The sequence below is a fragment of the Triturus cristatus genome, chromosome 2_1, assembly GCF_964204655.1.
Source record: "Triturus cristatus chromosome 2_1, aTriCri1.1, whole genome shotgun sequence".
Classification (NCBI taxonomy): domain Eukaryota; kingdom Metazoa; phylum Chordata; class Amphibia; order Caudata; family Salamandridae; genus Triturus; species Triturus cristatus.
In genome coordinates, this window is record NC_140581.1 from 674,013,819 (window position 1) to 674,037,080 (window position 23,262).

The following is a 23,262-nucleotide window of genomic DNA, read 5'->3' on the forward strand; positions in this document are numbered from 1 at the left end:
GTTGCAGGCCCCCAGGGAGGTGGGGGTTAGGGGTTGTGAGCACCGCCCGCCACAATGTTGTGAATGCGGAATGCAACCGCCACGGTGGCATCCTAATTGACGGTGCGGGACCGTGCGCACCACTTGCGGCCGATCCCAACACCGCTAGGGTGGTGGGCGGACAGAAGTCCGCCCGCCATCCTAATGGGGTCCTAAGTCTTTTGTCCAGAATTCTTGAGCCTCCCACCAAGACTTGAACCTGGTTGCCAGCTTCAAGGTTTGGCAGCTCTTATCGTTACGCCACGTCCCTTGCTTGGCCCTACGCGGCTTCACAAATCTTGAGTAATGTAACGCAACACAAATCGCTATGCTGAGTAATGCAGCGTTGGCTACAGGTAGGCATTGCCAGGGTGTTGCGTTTGTGTTCCCACTCAACATCCATGCATTTTGACGCATTCCCAGATTTACAAGAAGAGGTAAACCTGGGAATGCCCCAAAAAGGTATGTCTCCCTCGGAGAGCTGTAACAAGAGGAAATATCTTTATTCCTCCCCGTTTCTTCCTCCTCCTAAAGAGGAAAATGTCTTTGAATGCAGGACGGATTTGAGGGGGGAGAGGTGAGATTTGGGTAGGCCAGTCAGAAGAGAATTACAATAATCCAGTCTAGAGAGAACTAGCGATTGGACCAATTGAAGAATGATAGTGCCGCCTCGGCTATTCCTGTATGTGTTTTAAAGCAAATAGTGGCAGAATGGTTGGTTGTGTTAAGAAAAGAATACAGATTTTACATAAACTTTATTAGAATAGCAGCTTCTAGTGTTTCCAGAACCGAAAACACACACAAATGGACGATATTTGAGAAAAGAGGGAACTTTGTGCCAAATTGACGGAAAAAGAATCAGTTTCAGCGGTTAGGAAATTTGTTTCAAGGAGGTGTTTAAAGAAGCATCCTTGCTTGTCATGGAAGATAGCCAGTCGTTGGTTCCTTTGATAAGCTGAGCTTTTGAAAATCAGAAGTAATGAAGGCAAGAAATATGTGAATGCCATAAACAATCATAGAGGTCTGACCAGCCTTCTTATCAGATCCATCATAGAAGCTTCCTTAGTATCCTAAAGCCCAAGGCGCCTTTAAAGAAGTATTTATGAGGCCAACAAACTCTTTAGTGAAATAAAAACTGAAGTAATAGGGGGCAGAGGTATTTGGAGTAGTTTATTTTTAGAAAGTGCCCAAACTGAAGGGGGTAATTCCGGTTACAGTTTTGGTGAGCCTTACACATCCATAATCTCATAACACCACCTTACTGCTTTGTTTCAGGCCCACCTTTGCTGGTCAGGCTTGAATCATCTTCCATAGCAGGCCAGATTTGTAAAATCTAACCAGGATCCACCAATCCATACAGCCCCTAAAATGTGCTACAGCTGAGCCATTTATCATAATGTTCGTTCACAAAAGTCGCAATATCAGGAAAGGAAATATATGACTTCCAGGTGTGTACCAGGTTGGATGAATATATTAGCCATTCGGAGGTTTGATTTGTGATTTAGCCCATGTATTTGGTTTCTCATTTTTGTTCAGATACACCAGTATTTTTCTAACCTGGTACCCTCTAGCATTGCTTTTTCTAATGCTACCCTCTGCACATGTTCTTGGAAACCTAGCAGGGCTTTCAAGGTGAGTCACTGAGCTAGTTTCTTGAATTACAGCCTTCGAGTGACTGCCTTCGAGTGACTTGTGGTAGGCTAACGACTAAATTATATGCTTTGGTCCAGGGATGCGGAGGTGCTTCGCAGCATCTGCGCTTAGCAAGGTGATGTTGCTATGGAAATACATTGTTCTCTTATTAACACAAATGCTCTGCTTAACATTTTCTGTTGGGAACACAAATTAATGAAGCTGCAACCGAACGCCAAACATTCCCACAACATCTAGAGTGATGTAGTGAAATATAGAATGAACCGCAATATTAAGAGGTGGTGTGGTTGTGCTTAAAGTTACACTTCGGTGTAATAACACATACCCTTAGTAGTTCAGTAAAAGCAAGACAGGGTATTTTATGCTATGCATGTATTAGAAATTATCCTCTGATATGTTAGCAATCATCTGACAGGTTCAGATGTCCTGCAAAATGTTGTGAACATTAAATGTGATTAATTTGTTGAATACTCTTTTCCTGTCTGTAGTACCTGCATGAAAATGGGATCGTCCACCGTGATCTCAAACCAGAAAATCTACTCTATGCAACACCGGCACCAGATGCACCACTGAAGATAGGTGAGCAGGGTTTGGCGTAGGTGACTATGGGCCAAAACACAGGGCTAGAGGGAAAAGGCTGGTTTGTCCTTACTGCACTTTTGATTTTGAGTGCAAATAGTCAGAATTGGGGTTTGAGCAGAGAAATGCATTGCATGCTACTGAAAATATGCACAGAAAAAGGTGGGACTGCAGTTTGCGAGGATGACAGCTCAACAGCGTTGAACATTGTGAGTTGTGAGTTTGGGCCATGACAGTTGGCATATGTGTCACCTCTGCGCCTTGTACCACAATTGATCTTCCATTCCTATCTTTCTGATGCTGTCTTAGTGTTAAGGAACATTCTCTGTCTTGTTATGTGAGGATGCCTTGTCAATGTCTGATTGCCAAAGAGCAGCTACAGCTTGTTAATCAAGATTACACATGCTAATGAGTTGGTTAAGTACTTCCAAATGCTTGCTCTTTTATCGAAAGTATGCATCCTCTAACATCGATTAACGACTATGAACATCCAGCAGCATGAAGGGTGATTTACTATTATAGTCTGAGGTTTCCCATGGAACCTATCCTCAGTGTGTGCCTGACACCATCCTCAAGCCTCTGTTTAACCAACCTCCTTTGCCATCTCCTAAAACTGTGGACCCCTACTGTATCTTTACTGGAATCCAGAGACCCCCACTGACTCATTATTGGAAGCTGAGGACGCTCCAGCCTAAGCAATTTTATGATTTGAACTTCAAAACAATACACAATAATACAAAAACAAATATACACCAAGCGATTGCTCTGAGGATGATATATTTTGTTTAGTTCACAATCAAATATAGAAAAATGTTGTCAGATTTTCAATTTTGCTTCTTTATTTGTATATACTATGTTAATTATGATGCATTCATTTTAATATTAATTTATTAGATAGATAATACAGTCAAGGACTCCCTGAGTATAGGCAGGGACCCCTAGGGGTCCTGAGACCTCATGTTAAGAACCACTGTCCTAGGCATCAGCAGCCTTTTTCAAGTTCCCGTTCTCAAAGTGTCTTTAAAGCTCCTAGAAGATACCCTTATCAACTATACTTCACAATAGCTTCATCTCTCCTCATTTCCAGTGAATCCCGTTCTCTTTCCTATTTTTACTATGTCTCATTGCCACTCTTTTCTACCTATTCTATACCTATACCTATTCTCAAACTGAAGGCAATGTGTCATGAGGAAATGGGTAAGTAATTCTGTGTGAAGACTGCGAATGGAACCAACAGGTCTAAAGGGTCTCATTACTTCCTTATTTATGATGCATGCCCTTAAGAATTTCATTTGTTCTTGCACCATCCTATCGTCTCAGTTCCTAAATTCCTTTTATTTGTTAGCATGTCACATTCTTATTCCAAACTGACCCCTGTCTGTGTTCTGCATTCACATCATTCGGCTCTCCAAGAGAGTAGCCGCCTCCTCCATTGAAGCCGCATGCCATGACTTGACAATATATGCTTGGCAATGACAAAAGAGCACAGCAGTGTTGTGTATCTTCGCTTGCTGCCATTCTTAAGTTCTGTCTTGATTATGCACAAGACGTCTGGCAGATCGTCGTTGCTGCACCTGTGTGTACACTCTTTCTGTTGACATTTCCAGGTCGTCTTCTGGGTCTTAGTCTGCCCATTGCTTGGATAGAATTTGCTTTTGCTTCTGAAAATGGTCTAAGATCCTTTTTGTATGTGTTTTTTGATAGCATGAGACTAAATATCCCAGTACCAGACTGCTACATGTATGTGATCCAGTCCGGGAGTATCACTGTAAAGTGTCATGGAGAAGCAGGACAGTGAACTTTGGTTTTCAAGGATGTACCTCTATAACAGTTGTAGAGCACTGCACCAGGTTCTTAATGCTATCCTGGTTTTAAGTGTGACGTGCCTGATCTGTGGGTTATGCAGTTTTCCAAGTGCCATCTGGCAGGTCTGGTGGGAAATTAAACATAATCCGATAATTTGCTTAGTGGTGCTGGGGATTGTCACACAGTTGTCCGTGCTGGATTAGGTGGGCTGTCTGGTCTTTGGTCGTGGACTCAGTGTGGATGGGAAACAGATTACCATTCAGGAAGAAAGAAGTGATCCTGGTGGGACATGCTCTTATGAGGTGTTGGAACACATGCATGCTCAATATCAATAGGGAACGGATCACTTGACCTGAGTAACCAGGATTTGCAACGTGTTAATTAAAAAACCCTTATTCACGTATGTAGGTCACAGGCGGTATATCTTGGTTCTCCGCCAAGTTTAAAAACGTGACCATTATAAAGAACGGGGTAACCCAAAGTAATCAAGGACCTGGGTATTATGTGGTACAAAAAACAATGGTCCTGGATCTATATTTCAATTGAATCGATCAAAGATTTTCATTTAACATATTATTGAGTAAAGCAATAGACATAAAAAATCAACATCAAAAAAGTCAACATAAAAAGTGCAACAAAAAGACCAAGATCTGGATCACCATATATTTATTTAGAAAAATTAGGTGAAAACCAGACAGTACATAATACAAAGTAGCAATTTAAAGAAGGTTGCTCCAGAGGGAGACGTGCAGTGAAACAGAGTGCTCAAGAGTGACGTGGTAAAGAGAGATACTTCAGCAAGGATATATAAAAAAAATTCAATATGTCAAGGCAAAAAACAGCGGGACCGGTTGTAAGTCACCGTCCTTGGGTAACCTGGCCCAATTCTATTCACACAAGATTATTATATCAGTTCGTACTAGAAATCAATTCTAGGGTAGCACATGAAAAAGGGCAGAGGGTCCAGGTTAGGTTAATTGGGCGTCGACGTTTCGATCCGACTTATGGCCAACAGGGCAATTAATTCCTCGGCCGGGCGGATCTTCATCAGGACCACACTGGGCAACCTGAAAAGGGGACCAAAGGTCAGGTCGTTGCACTAAGAATAAAAGCTGAACTCATCACACAATTAGTGTACATGGCAGAGTAGTCTCATCCATCAATTACAGGTGAGAACAGGAGTCCATGGTTTCCTTTATGGATCCAATATGGGGGTATTCGTCTCCAACCGTAATCTTAAAGGAAAATAATCATGCTTAAAAAATGTGCTAACTAAAACACATGAGTTATTTCATAAACACTAGAATTAGTGAGGTAAATACCTTCACACTTGGTTTCAATAAATGCACCCCGGTGAACCAAAGGAGATGATTGCAATTCCCAGTCACCTACAGGGAGACAAAGGGATTCTAAAATCACGGTTACCAAATATCTCTCCGCATAGTAACGCAAAAGAAAACGCTCAATTGATGTTCATGACCGTCATGAAAAATTACAATGTCCACTCTACTTAATATGTGTAACTTCTCCGATGGAACCTATTCCACATACACAATGCTAGGTTAAACTTTTTGTTGAGGCTTGGAGACATCAATAAATTACGCGGCTAATTACAAATAGTGATGCTTGTATAAGTGTTCCCGGGAGGGAAAAAACGTTTAAAATGAACATGTCAAAAAGTGAAATAATTGTCCACGCGTTCAAAGTTAAGCTAATTATCTGTTAAAACCTCTAAGAGGAGTGCTCCAGAGATTAGTTTCTCAAGTGTGCTTAAAGAGCGGCTGCCTCCAAGATGGTAAAACATGCGTGAGCGTTTTAGGGAAGGATTATCTAAAAAATTACGTCTTAGGAAGTCGTACAACCGCTCAAGAAACAGCTTAAAAACTATTTGGGCTTCCTAACTATTTGGACTTCATAGTTCAGCGGCCGCACAAGTGCTCTTACAATAATGTGTGCTGTCATAAAAATGCACAGATGTGTTGCTGGTGCACTGTGAAGAGAAGAAGTAACTACAAAATGGCAAATCTTTATCCTCATCATGGGGTGGAAATAGTGTTCTTTTGGTAGGTAACCCTATTTGACAGGTATAGTTTCAAGCGAGTAACAGGTCTATAAAACACATAGCGATGTGGCATGGGTAGGAACCCAGCAATAGTGGGTAAAAGCTGTTCGTGCACAGAGTCAATATTCGATACTGGCTGCTGTAGCTGCATTTTACACGTTGACGTGGAGCTTTCCCGAGACTAATATCACAGCGAAACCCCTTGTTATCGGGTAGTTGAGTTCAAGTGGAGTTACGCGCGATTAGTAATACACCAAAGGTACACAGGTATAAGGAGGCGTGCGTGCGGAGCGAGCGTTAGTCGGAGGTTGCTTAAATTCAAAGGTTTTCCACACTCAAGGACATTTCATCGAGTTCATGGAGCGCGTCTAGTCAGAATTAGGGCGCAGTGACATGTAGTATAATTAGATGCAAATAGGTACAGTAACATAGCGGCATACCTTCAAGCCCGTGATTATAGGCTACAACAGGGTACCAGCGGGCACATTTGACCTGACAGGGAAATAAAGTGTATTTAGAGCAGTTTGAAGCATACGATATGTGTCTCGTGTCTCGTAGTCCTTTCTCCTCCTGCTGTGGTACCTGCTTCTGTTGATGTGAGCGACTTGTGCTCGCTCTTCCTACAGCTCCCTGGATGAAGCAGGTTCGTAGATGTTCTGGTATTAAGGCTGTCATGTGCGTGGCCATAGAAGAAGGACTGTGCTGTTAGCACACAGCCCAGTGTGAGGGAAAAAAGGAAAAAAGACTATGCGGGCTGAAAAATATTTGGAAGGAATTCAAAAAAATACTCAGATTAAAAATAGAATTCAAAAGACCTCCAGAGGTATAATTTGGCAAAAAAAGGGAATTTTTGATGTTCCTTGGCACGTCGGTGTTTTTGATAAGCGCTGTGATTGCCATGTTAGGAGTACCGGATGGCATGTGTACTCCTTGTATAAGTGAGCACATCCTGGTGATAGGGTGGTCTATTGATGCAGTCATCTTTATTAAATTTTGGAGTGGTAAGGGGTTGATTTAATGATATTGCCTCATGGTTGATATAATATGGTTTGGAAGTGTCAAAGTTCTATTCTATTCTATGTGTTTGATATTATTCCTTTTGGCCCAGACTCAGCCATGGGATATTGTCATTCAAACCACAGCTATTGGTTTTTAGGCGATGTACCCATCTCTGCTCCTTTTTGAAAAGTATTTGTTCTGCATTGTGGTTTTTGATCTGTAATGTTTCCAGTATCACCCATTTGAGATCGTCAACCGTGTGTTGAAACTCAATGTACTGGTTACTCATCTTGGTGGTCGCCCTCTTGCATTTGACATTACTTCTATGTTCGCATATTCGTTGTTTCCCCTTGCGACACGGGATCCCTATATATCGTAGGGAACATGGACATGTGATCATGTAGATCACGTTGGTTGAGTTGCAGTTGGTGTGGTATTTCATTGTCCACTTAAGTTCAGGTAAGAGTTGGATGGTTTTAGTAGGAGCTGTAAGGGGGCACACTGAGCATGAGCCGCAGGGGTAGTGTCCAGTGATTGGCAGCATGTTCCATAGTGTGGTTGGTGTCGCATTCCTAGTCGTTGCTGGTGGTCTCGTGTGGACTAGTATATCTGTAGTAGTCTCTCCTTTACTTCTATGTTTATGTTCATGTCTGCAATTACTATGATGTCACTGTCATGGAAATGGAGTGTTGAGGTTTGAATCTTTGTGATGCCAGTTGGGTTCCTGGAAGCTGTGCAGACATACAGTTAATAAACCCTGTGCTCTTACATCTACATTTGTAGTGTAATCACTTCAAAATCTTTCACATTTTTAGTTCTCTTGTTGGCAAATCTTGGTTTGGGCCAGTCCAGTGCACCTGATGTCAGAATATGCCATTTTTGTTGATGATCTTCTTCACATTGCTCGAGGCTATGCTGTATGTACTAACACATGTTACTATGTCCTGTGACGGTCTCGTGTTATTTCCAAGAGACTCTCTCTTGGTTAATTCCTGGCTCTTTTCTGGCATTTGTTGATCGTTCTCTCAGGGTAATCGCGTTTCCTCAATTTCTCACAGAGGTCTTTGGCTTGGTTCTTGTACTCACTTTTTCACCGCAACCTAATTCTGACTAGACGCGCTGCATGAACTTGATGAAATGTCCTCGAGTGTGGAAAACCTTTGAATCTAAACAACCTCCTGACTAACGCTCGCTCCGCACGCAACGCCTCCTTATACCTGTATACCTTTGGTGCATTACTAATCACGCGGAACTCTACTTGAACTCAACTACCCGATAACAAGGGGTTTTGCTGCGATATTATTCTCGGGAAACCTCCACATCAACGTGTAAAATGCAACTACAGCAGCCAGTATCGACTATTGACTATTGTGCACGAACAGCTTTTACCCACTATTGCTGGGTTCCTACCACATCGCTATGTGTTTTATAGACCTGTTACTCGCTTGAAACTATACCTGTCAAATAGGGTTACCTACCACAAGAACCCTATTTTCACCCCATGATGAGGATAAAGAATTGCCATTTTGTAGTTACTTCTTCTTTTCACAGTGCACCAGCAACACATCTGTGCATTTTTATGACAGCACACATTACTATAAGAACACTTTTAGAAATACACAATGAATGCTAATTGTGAGCTATTTCTCTCTTTTCCTCCCTTCAAATCAACAGGTACTATACGACCTTCTTAATGAAGAATGAACTGTAAACTGTTTACTCTGGTTTCTATGCTAATATACGTAGCCACCATCCCTTTCTTGGGGTCCTGAAGAAAGCCCCCACCAACCCGCAAGGGCTGAAACATGCCGACCTATTTTTTTGGGACACTAAGAGTGCGTTAGACTGATAACCCGTCTTTTCGTGCACCACACTGTTTTTATTCACCTCGATTCCAGACTAATTAAAATATTGTCTAGGATATACGAGGTTTCTGCATATTGTATTTTCCATTTTTAATCCACTTCACTAGAGTACTAGAAAATCACTTCTCTCTGATCACTACTGCAATAATCAGTGGTTTATCCTCCGGACAGAGGTAAGCATACAAAAAAGAAGCCCAATGATGATGCTGTCACATTTTTAAACTGGGCAGAGGACCAAGATATACCGCCTATGACCTACATACGTGAATGAGGGTTTTTTAATTAACACGTTGCAAACCTTGGTTACTCAGGTCAAGTGATCCGTTCCCTATTGATATTGAACATTACTGCAAGGAAGCTGAATGGATCAGAGCCTCTTCCTTCTCCCTCCACTTGATTAATCACGGGACACATGCATGTACACCTTTCAGAATCTTGAACCTTATTTCACCATATTCTTCTGTGCATAGATTGCTTTGGTTACATGAGTATGGTGTGATGATAGATTTGCCCATTGATGTGTACATGAAATCACGATTTTTATTAAAAGTGCACACAGTAATGACTGTGGAGACCCCCCCATGAACAGCCACAGACCACTTAAGAACAGACTAGTTCACGTGGTACTTATGCTTGTTTCAGTGGAATGTGAGGCCGCAGCTTTTCGGCCGTTTGAGTGTGACCGGCATTCTTCAATTGGCTTCGGAATGCAACACATATGAGAATGTCATGACTGACATGAATAACACCTGGTAATCCAGTTAGCACATCTCACATGGCAATTCAAAATATCTTTGCAGTAAATGAAACACCCAAAACTCAGTCTTTTGTACCATCACACAGCAGGTGTAGTTTTTTTTAACAGCTCTTTATAAACTCTTACAGTGCATGACATGTAACATTAACGCGGCAGCCCACAATTGAGCAAATAATGGTCGACTGCCCTGCCTTGACTCATCGAAGTTATTAGGTATTTGCGACTACCAGACAAAAATACCTTACAAAGGGCGCCAAACATATTGAGCTAACTAACAACTTGTGAGTAGCTAACATAACAAAGCATTGGACCCCGCTGATAGTGATACACAGTAACAATAGGCAACGAGGGCCAGCACAGGTTGACTGAAGGAGCATTATTAAATTGGGTCCTCACCCAATTATATAGCGTGACTCCATCTATGTTCATCTTGCAGAGGAAACCATACCATCCACACAGTCTCATGTGGTGGGCAAACTTCGTACTAGGTCCCAAATTCCCATCCTTTCCTGTTCCCACCTGTGCGGCCATCTGCCAGTCGGACGCAAGTGGCGGGTCCCCAGTTCAGTGCCTTCAGCGCTCAGGGAGGCTTGTCATTCGATCCCACCTTCAATTTAATAATGTAAGTGTCCCAGATAGTTATCCCTATGACTTGTCCACCCTGTCTGCATGCAGTGTGAATGGCTGTCAATTTTGCCGCAGACCATACTTTTTCGAGTCACTTAACCATTGTGTCACCTGTGGAGCGGCCGGTTTCATCCATTCCATTGCATTCTGACATTTGTAGAGCAGTAGGACCAAATTGATTAATCAACATCTATTTTTTGGGGGGTTCTGAGCATTCACCCCAGGAGGCGCAGCCCAGGGTCTGGGCTCTTGTCCTTGCCCAGCAGGTCAGACCATCTTGTCATTACCCCACTCCAAGCCTGTACCATCACTCAGCACTCCCACACCATGTGGTAGAGATGTGTCTCAGGCATATTGTATCTAGGACAGTTCGAGTACATTTTCACAAACATCCGACCGATGCATCTTGGTGACCAGAAAATTTGGTGCAAATAATTGAATTCTGTATATCTAAATCTTGAGTTGAGAGATACTAGTTTCATATATATCTTGCCCACCATTCATTGTTTGTCTGAAATCCCTACATGCAGGCATTGCACCCATTTGACCATAGAGTTGTCACTTGGGCACAATAGTTGTGACTGCAGTGCATTGTCTCAGCAGTGCATTAGGATAGTGCTGCTGCCTGTTGCTTTTGGTTTAAGACTGCTTTTTAAATTGAATGTCACCTTTTAAAAACTGATTGTCACCTTGAATCTGAATTGTTTTTAAAAACTCACATTACCGTTTAGTTATCGGTTGCCTTCGTCGTGGCACCGATCTATTCACTTCCTGGTTGACACCCATTAGGAGTGTCCTATCACGGAGGGCGGGAGGCGGAGTTAAGGCGGATCTCGGCTACTTGATGCTGGCCGCAGCGCGGAAGCGGGCGCTTTAGGATAGCGCTGCTGCCCGTTGCTTTTGGCTTAAGACTGCTTTTAAAATTGAATGTCACCTTTTAAAAACTGATTGTCACCTTGAATCTGAATTGTTTTTAAAAACTCACATTACCGTTTAGTTATCGGTTTCCTTCGTCGTGGCATTGATCTATTCACTTCCTGGTTGACACCCATTAGGAGTGTCCTATCACGGAGGGCGGGAGGCGGAGTTAAGGCGGATCTCGGCTACTTCATGCCGGCTGCAGCACGGGAGTGCCGGCGGCGAGCCAAAGGCAAGCCCGTCAGCGCCCGTCCATGCCCGGATGGGACCAGGGGCCTGTCATGAGACCCAAATTATTTCTTATTCCCCACAGGAACTAAAACTCCTGCACTCTGGTAACTACCCTCTTAATCCCTTTACTAATATCAGACTAATTGAACAAGGGATTATGGAAGTAAGGGCCTCCTTTCCTGAAATTATCATCCCCCCATGCCACAGGCATCACTCAAAAACAGACCAGACACACTGACTCCATACTAACTATCCTCTACCTCAACACTCATTCCTTGGTGAAACACCAGCTTGACATATTCAATCTATTAGACTCAAGCCACCCTGACATCCTATCCCTCACAGAGACTCTGCTGTCACAACACTCAGCCCCAGACATTCTAGCAGCCCTCCCTAACAATTACTATATTTTACAGGCAAATTGCACACTAGGAAAAGTAGGTGGTGGAGTAGTGGCCATTGTTCGTGAAGAACTAAAATTTACAAAACTAACCCCGCTTGACTTTCCATTGGTAGACAATTTAGTCCTCAAGCTGGATTTGGTCTCGACCCCTTTAATCTGTGTGCTACTATACAGACCACCCAAGAATAAGTCCTTGTTTCCCCATTCCCTGGCTGAACAGCTAGTTCATCTAATTACCAACCATGCACAAATCCTGCTGATTGGTGATTTTAACTATTGGGCTAACAATATACAGGGTGGACCCCATGCCAAAGAACTGAATGACCTCCTTAGTGGGCTAAACTTTACCCAGCAAATAACCATGGCCACACAGAACAAGGGACACGCGCTGGATCAGGTGTGGACAGCCTACACCACAGTGTCCGCACTGACTGTCTCTCCCTGTATATGGTCTGATCACTTCTTAATTCAGTTCACTATTAAGGACATGACTATGGTAAAACCTACGAGTATAAAAAGATCAGTGGCTAGGAATTGGAATAATATCAACAGAACCCATCTCTATGCCACATTAGCAAATACTGTCCCAACCCACAAGGAGTCAATTAATTCAAGTGAGGAAAACCTCACAGCATGACTCACAGCGGCCAGCAATGAACATGTTCCACTCAGAACAATATATTCGGCAAGACGCCATGAGGCGCAAAGATGGTTCTCTCCTGCCCTAAAATCCCAAAAACTAGCACTTCATCAATCCAAAAGAAAATGGAGAACTAGCTATTCCCTAGATAAAAAAGAGAGCTATCTGATCCAACTTAAAGAGTATAAAAAGTCAATCTCTTCAGCTAAGGCTGACTACTTCTCCTCAAAAATTCTGAGCTCTACCAACAGGTCTAAAGAAACATTCTCCATCGTGAACGAACTATCCAAACCTAACAGAGTTACATTAAAATCTATACCCTGTCAAGCATTTTGTGACTCTCTTGATTCGTTTTTTATTGATAAAATTGCTACAATAAAAGCTAGTATTCCTTTCTGCCCTGCTCCTGAGGTATCAGCCTTAATGCTGGAAAACTTCTGTTCCCTTGAAAAGTTTTCAGCAATAGACAATCAAACTTTTCTGGATCTTCTGTCTAAAGTAAAGTCGGGATCACCTACTGACAGTTGCCTGCCCCATATTTTAAAAGAAGTTTTCACTATCTTCCCTGGACCCGCCTTGGCACTTCTCAACGATTCCCTAGCACAGTGCTGTGTTCCAAGAGCCTTCAAAGAAGCAACAGTCGTCCCACTGCTAAAAAAAACAGGTGCAGATCCTGGGATTTTGACCAATTACCGACCCATCTCCCTGCTTCCCTATTTGGCCAAAATATTGGAATCTCATGTGGCCAAATGCCTCTGTGCTTTCATTGAGCAGTCTGACTATCTTGATCCAAACCAAGCGGGGTTTCGCCCAGCCCATTCAACCAAGGCAGTAATACTTACTGTACTGGACACATTTCGAGTGGAAGCCGATAAAGGCTCCCCCCAGGCCTTGGTGCTGTTAGACCTGTCCGCGGCATTTGACATGGTCGATCATGGTATCCTGATCGACCGTGTCAAGGCTGCTGACCTTAAAGGAGCAGCGTTTAGCTGGATTGAGTCATTTCTTGAGGAGCGTACCCAGTCAGAACGTCTTTCCCAGTTTTCCGCACCAAAAATGGCAACGACATGCAGAGTACCTCAGGGCTCCTCATTGTCCCCTCACTTATTTAATCTTTACCTTCTTCCCCCACTTCGGTTCCTGGAAAACAGGAAGGTGTGCACGTACAACTATGTAGATGATCTGCAACTGGTGTTCTCTATCGATAATTCACCAGACTCGATATCTGAATTCCAGGCAACAATGCCACACGTCTGTGACTGGATGAATAATAACCAGTTAAAACTAAATCCAGATAAAATTGAAGTGATCCTGATAGGTGGTCCCCTGAACCCTTGGAATGCTCATTTTTGGTCAAATGAACAAGGCTCCCCCCCGACTCCTTCTCCCTCAGCCAAAAGTCTCGGGGTGATCATCAATAGTGATCTCACTGTGAAATCTCAGATAGAATCAGTAACTTCCACCTGTTTCTTTCAGCTGAGGAAGATAAGGAAGATTATAAGATTACTGACCCGGGAAGCTCTGATCCAGGTGGTCCTAGCCATGGTGATATCACACCTGGATAATGCCAATTCTTTATATTTCGGCATCCTGCAATTTCTTACTAAAAGACTGCAGTTGGTGCAGAACCAGGCAGCCAGACTGATATCTCAACAACCCAGATGTGAACATATCTCCCCAACTATGAGAAAGTTACACTGGCTTCCCATACCACAAATATGTGCATTCAAAACTGGTTGCCGTATTTTCAAGGCCCTGCATGGTGCTAGCCCAAAATTTATATCCAGGCTTGTTAAAAAATATATACCCTCTCGGAGCTTGCGCTCCGCCCACAAGAACCTCCTAAGCATTCCTTCCTATAAACGGAAACAAATGGGTGGCTGTAGGTTTGCAGTACTGGCAGCCAGCTTCTGGAACACTCTTCCTTTGTACATCAGAACCTGTACTGAATTCTCTAGATTCAGAAGGTTTCTTAAGACTTGGCTATTCATCCAAGCTTGTATCTAGATTCTGCAGACAACCAAACACATGGGGCTCAGTAATATCCTAGCGTTACAACAAACAAATGATGGACGGAATGCTGACAATGCAAACATTCTCCCCCAGTCAAGAGATCTGGGTTAAATCCATCATTCTTTTGCCCACTACACCACTCCAGTTTAGACATGGCCATATGCAAATCAGTCTTGACCCTGTGCCTCATGGGAACAGTCCAGCCCGAACTGCCAAGCCATGTCTTCCCTGGACCGGAATCAAGCATCCTAGGACTGGTTTCTGGCTATCAGCCGTCATCAGCCAGGATAGCTTGACTTCAGTGGCGTAGTGAGCACGGGTCCCACGTCTGGGAATACCCATCCCACTTAGGGCGAAAAGCGTTACAACAAACAAATGATGGACGGAATGCTGACAATGCAAACATTCTCCCCCAGTCAAGAGATCTGGGTTAAATCCATCGTTCTTTTGCCCATTACACCACTCCAGTTTAGACATGGCCATATGCAAATCAGTCTTGACCCTGTGCCTCATGGGAACAGTCCAGCCCGAACTGCCAAGCCATGTCTTCCCTGGACCGGAATCACGCCACTGGAGTTAAGCTATCCTGGCTGATGACGGCTGATAGCCAGAAACCGGTCCTAGGATGCTTGATTCCGGTCCAGGGAAGACATGGCTTGGCAGTTCGGGCTGGACTGTTCCCATGAGGCACAGGGTCAAGACTGATTTGCATATGGCCATGTCTAAACTGGGGTGGTGTAGTGGGCAAAAGAACGATGGATTTAACCCAGATCTCTTGACTGGGGGAGAATGTCTGCATTGTCAGCATTCCGTCCATCATTTGTTTGTTGTAACGCAGTAATATCCTAGGTCAGCGCCAAGAAACCAATCGGTGTATGTGCGCCTTATAAGAAATTTTAACATAACACATAACATTGTGTAGGGTTGTGACTGCCTTACATCCAGTGCCAGGTGTCAGCAGGCTTTGCAGTGTAGTGTCAGCTGCAGGCTCAGTCTGGCCCCACAAGGCACGTGCTCTGTGTGCCATGGTATTGTATGCCATGAATTGGCCAGGCCCAACACCAAAAGTCTTTTCCATATCAGAGAAGGTCCGCTGTTTTTCTAGATCATAAACGTCCCCAGTATGGACAACCCCTGTCTCTGCCAATTAATGCATCTCAGATGTCAATGCAACTGATCTTAACTCCGGTATCACACAGATTGGCAACTGCTTGGCATTTGGACTCGGAGCACTTCCCGGTTGCAATCATTTGTCCCAACAAAATGTGGCTACTCTGTGCAGCCTGTTCATTCCCTTTGTAGTCGACTTAATTCAGGTGCTCTATCATGCCCTAGAGCCCTCGCCAGGGCCAGAGTTTCTGGGCTCTTGGTGTTCCCTATCCATTGCATTGGTCACTGAAATTTTGCTGCCATGTAATTCATAGTTACGTCTGGGCGTGAAATTCCGCACTGCTCGTGGAGTTTGCAGAGTTTTTCCCACTCTGTGCTCCACGTAGTGCGTGGAGCGGAGTTTTTTCCACGCTCGCGCTTGCCAACGTTATGTTGGCGAGTGAGGAAAATCTTACTCCAGACCACCCCGGCGAGATTTATCAACACGGGCGGTTGTGGATGGCCGCTATAGCTTCCGTTGAGAAACCCCTGCGTTTGCGTTGAGGAAGCTGCAACTCGAGTAGAAAATCTACTCGAGCTGCAGAAAGAAGCAGCACCCTCTTGCGCTGCACATTGTGCCAGTGTGGGCCAAACACCCGGTGCTAAAAGTCAGCACGAAAGGCACGACCTAATGCACTCCGCCGCTTGCGGAACTCCGTGTAGCATGGCAGAGTGTTTTGGTCACTTCTGTGAAATCCGCCCAGGCCTATTCATAGTTGGGGCTCCCAGGCTGCGCTTCGATAGCATGAGTTGCGTCTTATGAAGCACTACTCTTTTTCAGCCCCCCCCCCCCCCCCAGATGAGTTACGAAAATGCGGTATGCAGTAACCCAAAAAAGGATTTGTTGAGCCCCATAGGAATGGGTAGGAACACGTTTAACAAGCACAGGAGTACTAATATTTTAGAAACAGCCACCCCTCCAGCTGGAGACAATGGAAGTTTACGCCAGAAGGCCGCAGACTGCCGGATTGCTACCAACACCTTACCCAGGATTCCCCTCACCAGGTTTTTGTTGTCATGGTACTTGTTGGCCCCCTGGTAGCTGAAGGTATTTGCATCCCATGCTAGCCTGGTGGGAGGTAGAGGAGCACACTCCTGAGTCAGACCTTTTTTAAGGGGGAACAGGAAATATTTGGTCCAATTCACCTTGAGCCCCGAGATACAGTTGAACCTGTCCAGCTCAGCCATAAGCATAGTTAAAGACTGCAGAGGGTTGCGGAGATTCACTAGAGCATAATCCACACAGTGAAATAAGGCATGTGTCCCCTCTGGATAAAATGCTCAAATCTGGGCCTCTGCAGTGCAACAAGCAGGCCAGAGGTTCCATTCCTAAGGTGAATATGATTGGTGAGAGGGACAACCCTGTCTCATGCCCCGGGCAATTTCAAATCCATACAAGATGACCTGTCCAACTCGTACCCTGGCTAAAAGCCTTGTGTATAGGAGCTGCACCCAGATTAGAAACCCCAGGCCGAGACCTTTTTTCTGCATGAATATCATGAGGCAGCCCAATGTCCTAAAAGCCTTTTTGATGTCCCTAGACACTGGCACAGCTATTTCTCTCTTTTGCCCCTCAGTGTCCAACCAGCCAAGTAAGCGCCGAATATTCAGGAAGGTGTTGCGGTCCTGGGGTGAATGCATTTTGATCAACATGTATCAGCGACAGCATTAGTGGGAGAACCTTTTTCTCCAGTACCCAACTCTTTAGTCTTGATCCAACAGGGACACCAGCCTGTAAGAGCAGACATCTAAGTGGGCCCTTCCCTTGTTTGTGCAGACTCATGATAAGGGCCTCCCTCATGGATGGGGTGAGCTGTCACTTGTCCAGAGCAGCTGTGTACATAGACAACAACTTGCTGGCCAGTAGTTGTCTGTATGTGATATACAACTCTACAGGCAGTCAGACCATATTCTGTGCCAGCTGAGCAATGACTGCACTTAATTCCTCAAAATGTGTCTGTTCCTCCACTCCTGGCGCTGCAGCAGGATTACAGCAGGAGTAAAGATGCTGGTCACCTATCCCTGCAATAAGTTGGACTCCTCACATCCCTCTGCTGCATAAAGTTTGTTGTAGTAGTCAACAAACACCGCACTTATAGCCTCTTGTATGTTTACTGTGGCATCGTCCTGGCCTTTAATGGCACCAATGAGATCTCTGGAGATGTCCTTTTTCAAGAGCTAAGCATGCATCCTGCCATCTTTGTCACAACCGGCATATTGTCATGCCACACACTCCCCATAGTCCAATTTTCCCACTCCATGAAAAAGATCAGAGTGCCTTCCCAACAGCCCTATCAGGTCTTTTCGATTCACCACTCCCTGTTCTTCTCTCCATTTGATGACCCCCTCCATATCTAGCGGTTCTTTAGTCAACTTGCGCCACACACTTTAGGAGGTCTTAATACAGTGCACCAGTATGACAATCTTGAAGGTGTCACACTTAACCGTGCTCTCCGTTGTCATCCCATGGCACAGAGTGATGTATTGAGTAACATGTGTGCCTATTTGGTCTTGAAACAGACTGTTTAATAGCACTACTGCCTGCAAACTCTAGGTGAAACGTGCGCCCTTCCTCTACCCCAGGATAGAACCAATCTCAGGGGACTGTGGTCTGACAGTGTGCACCTGAAATACACCATGTCTAGCCCTCTTGGCCATAGGGCGTGATCACATATCCTAGTGTAGAGTTGGTGAATGAGGGACTAGAACGAGTACTCTATAGTGTCTGGGTGCATGTGCTCCAGATAACCAAAAGCTGCATGGTTTCCAGCCTGTCCTGGTAGTGCTTCATGGCCTGGAGGCCAGGAGTTCCCAGAAACAGAGGTGTTGATTGGTCCATCCCAGAATCACCTACGCAATTGAGGTCACACCCCTCCCCACCCACACAAACACTTGGAGTGCACAAACCTTGCAGTAATGCTGGGATCAGAATGTCAAAAACTGTGTCGCATGTTTGGTTTCATAAAGCACTATGATTGAAAAGGGCTCGCCATCCAGGAGTCCCGCAGCCACCGCAAACCTGAGTGTGTCGCACTACAAAAAGGACAGCTTCCGCAGTCCACACTAAAGCCCCCCTCAAGTATGCTGTCCCATACAGTTGGCCCCCCATTGCTTACCCACCTTCCTGATTTCTGGCCCGTGAAGTGTGTCTTCTACAAGCAAGCAACTTATTTGTGCCTATGCTTTAACTAAGTGTATGTCTCATGGTGTTTCCAGGGGATAGACACCCTCCTGTCGTTTCAAGTGACAAAATTAGAAAGCAGAGCTATAATTCGGCCAGTATTCCACCCAAGGGTGTAGGGAGCTGCATATCCAGCCCTGCGCACCCAGCGGTACCACTGAAGCAGGCTGTCATATGTGCCACCAAAAACCCAATTAGTGATTATCCAACCGAGTCAGCAGACGAAAAACCAACAACCATAACTCCCACTCCCAGGTTGAGAGTCAGAACGAGATCCCAAAACCATAACCATGAACACAGTAACCTGAGTTAACATGCTTCCTTTGGACATCCATATCTAAAATGGATCGGTGGAGTGCAGCAAAACCATTTGGTCACTCTGGCACTAGCCAGTCCAGAATCTAACAGTGACCACTGCATCTGGGCCACCATTGAGCCTTCCACCTCCCTCCCTGAATACACCAGGATCTGGCAGCTACAACCCACCTCACAGCAATGTGGTTCAGATGAGGTCATCCATTGCCCTTGGAGTGAGAAGTGAACCACAGGGACTGGCCATGAGTGCCAGCACTGACTCAGATTTCCAGTGTCTGAAACCAGTTTCTGATTTGACAGCGCAAATTTGCCCTTTTCTCAGCCGCCTCCTCTAACATGGGATGCCCTCTAGGTTTCCTGGGATGTCACCTAGGAAGGTGCCTCCTCTCATCAGTCCTGTCATCTTATTCCATTGGCACAGGTGCGTCAAGCCCTTCATCTGGAACCAATGCCTGCTGTCTTCTGGCAAGGAGAAAAAGAGAGACTCGCAATTCTCAGTGGTGCACAGTTTGTCGGGGTACAAGAGCCGCAAGTCAAGGATACAAATGTGTTTTTTAATCTATGTGTAGTTTGAGTGCAGTCACTGAACCTCAGTAGTGTAGTCGGGATAAATGTTCACAATATGCCCGCCCATGGTCCATGGTCCCTTGAACCCGGCCACCTGCAGGATTAGGTCTCTGTCTCCATAATTGAATAGACGGGCCACAATGGTCGTCAGTGGTGCCCCGGGGATGACGGATGGCCCAACACCCAGCGGACTCTATCATGAAAAATCTTGCTCTGAAGCACTCCTGGGATAGCCAATTTTCAATGAACAGCTCAACATTAGGTGCCTCCTCTGGTTCCGGCACACCACCAATGAGCCTGTTGTTGCAGCTCAAGCACCCCTTAGTGTCTTCGGCCCGTAACATGACCTCCTCCTATTGGCCCATCACCTGGGCCTGTAACTCTTGAACCTTTAAGCGGATGGAGGTGAGAGTGGACTTGTGATCCTCAACTCTGTGTTCAGCTCTCAGCAAGTTGACACAATCTCCACAGAGTCGATCTTTGCCTCCAGTGTTGACTTTGTGCCCTTGGTGTGCTGGAGGATGGCATCGAATTTGCTAGTGTGGATGTCAAGTGTGGACTGTACATGGGTTAACATGTCCACCCACCTCGATGACTGGTCCTTCTTATCCAGCAGTGATCAGTCTGGCCGAAGTTCTGATGTTTTTGGTTTAACCATTCTACCAATGTACCCCCCAAAGGCCTTTTTAAAATTGACAGGGGTCTATCAAGCATTCAGTCTAAAACAACGGCTGCCTCTCTACCCTCTACAAGCCATCTTATGCTAGGGTAGGGCCTCACATATAAAGCTAGGTGCTGGGCAAGGCATTGGGCCCTACCAGCGGGAGTCCATAAATAAAGTTAGTGTCCTTTCTGTGCACCACTCACGTGAATATCATCCCAGGGTCCACCACCTCCCTCACTACCCCAGGAGAAGTATCTCCTGGCACACCAGGGGGGCCTCATGCTGTGTCACTCTCTAGGGGGCTCACAGACCATGCATGCCACTGGCGGGAGTTCCCCATGTTGGGGTCCAATGTTCATCACCACAGGGAGAGGAGGGGCATTTCCGGGTGCCAGTGCTGCGCAAGCCAGGCCAGGGAGTCCGCAAGTGCACCCACATCCGGCCTCACTCCAGGCATACGAGTAACTGGCGATCCCCCCACTTCAGCAGTTGGGCCACAGCCTTCAGGAAGCCTTTGCCTGGGCTGTCTCTCTCTCTCTATCTCTCTCTCTCTCTCTCTCTCTCCTTGCCAGTCACCGGAGGCAAGGAAGCCTTATAATGGTTTGTGAGCTACCCACCTATGGAGGCACATCCCCCTGGGACAAATAACAAGTGGTGGCATCTCCCCACTCCAGTCAGCCTGACTGGGCCATGCCACCATAGGCAGAGCCTGGGCCTCTCTGCCCCGCCTCTGCTTATGGTGAGGATCGCTCTCTGGAAACGAGTCTTCCAGTAACTTCAGGCCCGCCAGTGAGTGGTCGTCCTAGGGTACATTGTAGTCAGGATCTGTGCGTGGAGTTGGTTAGGCCGCACTGGAGCTCCCTTCAGTTTTATTGGGAAGAAGGAGCTAACACCAGCAAGTTCACAGACAGGCGTGCAGTTTGATGAAAGTGTGACTACCTCTTCCTACATGGGGCCAAGATGACCCGATAGTGGGATACCTCATGGCCTAATAGCGATAAGGGTAGACAAAGGTCAACCCTACATTGTTTAGCGGCACGCACATATGCAGTGGCTGTGACTGGATCCCTTGTTTCTGTCCTGAAGAATATCACGGACTCAAATGAGCCATCAGGTAGAAACATATTGACTGTGTGTGTGGTGATGGGGTACTAAATCCCCTTATCCCCATGATTGGTTTTTAATACCAGGTGGTATTCTATGTAAATATAAAGGTCAGTTTGGAATACCACATTGGCTTTTAATTTTTATATTTTACATAGTTCTTAGATAGAAGTGCCTCCCTGGCTCTATGTGTAGGCTCATGAAACCGGATTTTTGAAGAGCGTGGGGAGTCCTATGGGGAAGCATGGCACCAGGTGGTGCGTGAGAACATCCCGTCACATTTTTGTGTATGCCCAGAAGTAGATTGGTATGAGGTGGAGCATTGGTTGATATACAAGAAGAAATTGAATTTTGGGTGACTTTCTTGTGTGAAAATTGGGCAACCTAACAAGTCATCATCTTTGCCACCAGAGCAGGTGTATGATTAAAGTTATGATATATGTTGACTTCAAGGCTGCTTGATTGTACCTGACCTTGATATATTGTTTTGAAAACTACTAACCCTCTCACTTACGACCTAAGTTTGAGGTCAACCATTACTTGGTTTACTGTTAGATGAGATGTGTCTCTCTCTTTCGATGGATATATCTGTCCAAGTTTTCTGTGTCTGTGGGTGATGATCAGAGAAAGTCATGGGGTATGCCCTTGCATTTTCTCAATAATGTCTACTTACATCTTCCATAATTCTGCTTGCACCTGCTGCATTTGAACTAGAATGCAGTGAGGAAGTAGAGCCATGGGTTACATTAATCAATTTAAATGTAGCTTTACCTCTCTGAAGCAGCCCCTGCCTTTGAGGACTTTTTCATATTCATCAAAGATGTACACCAAGGATGTCAACCAAAGATCTTACAGCTGTTGACCCAGAGGGAAAACTAGATAAGCTTTAGCTCTTCAGCTGTGGGGCTGGTCAACAAGGTCTCAGGACCGTTTTCTGAAATAACACAAGGGCCTACGTCCGTAGTTTACCTTGTTGTATGGTGCACTCATATTCACCCATGTGGGAAGTGTGTGAGGAAAGTCGGTGAGGTACATCCGCAGGCATATATTTTTGTTCTGGTGATTCATTTGACTCTACAGAACATGGAACATCACATTCATAGTGGACCCGATCTCCTAAAGACATGGTCATAGTCTTCAGTGGGTCATGGATTTGTATGTCACTTACCTTACAGTCCCTCTTCTGTGCATTTCCTTCTCAATATTCAAGACTAAATTGTAGTGGTGCACATGGTTGAAGACTCTTGCTGTGATAGGAACACCATTATACTTTTGCCAGGAAACTCTCATCAACATGTAACAATACCTGCAATGTCATTTGTTTTGGCTTTGTGTTGTTTTGCTTTGACCCAAAGCCCTTAATTATTGCCAATTAGTGTGTCTGTGTTCTCAGACACCGTGTTTACTGCAGAGTTAAATGCCACTTCTACATGAACAAAACATGTCATGGATAATCTAATAGGTCCAGATCTTTTTAGAGATATTCCTGGCTCCCTCAGTACTTGCTGAGGCAGTTTGTGTGCATGGCATGTTTTTTTCCCCTTCACTTCATCATCTTGGCAGCTAGAGTTCAAAATTCTCACCTGTTTTCCCAGTGTTGCGCTTTTTCCTAATATTGTTGATCTTAAGATGAAAGTGTACTGTTACCTCCCTGAGATCTTCCATCAAGCTGGGATTGTGGCTTAGAGGTGGTAGAGTAGTGCTGTGATGA

At 45.0% G+C, this 23,262-nt stretch overlaps 1 protein-coding gene across 4 annotated transcripts in view; it reads left to right on the forward strand.

Annotated features, from left to right (window-relative positions):
- The window catches only part of CAMK4 (calcium/calmodulin dependent protein kinase IV), a 1,094,446-nt gene that overhangs the window by 1,000,499 nt on the left and 70,685 nt on the right, over nt 1-23,262 (forward strand). For all 4 annotated transcript variants that reach the window (XR_014970336.1, XM_085632589.1, XM_085632590.1 and 1 more), the window contains exon 6: nt 2,160-2,250. Coding sequence is in view for 3 of the 4 variants with exons in the window: in XM_085632589.1 (XP_085488715.1) it covers nt 2,160-2,250 (91 nt within the window). In the remaining variant the exon portion in view is untranslated. The remainder of the gene's footprint in view (nt 1-2,159; nt 2,251-23,262) is intronic.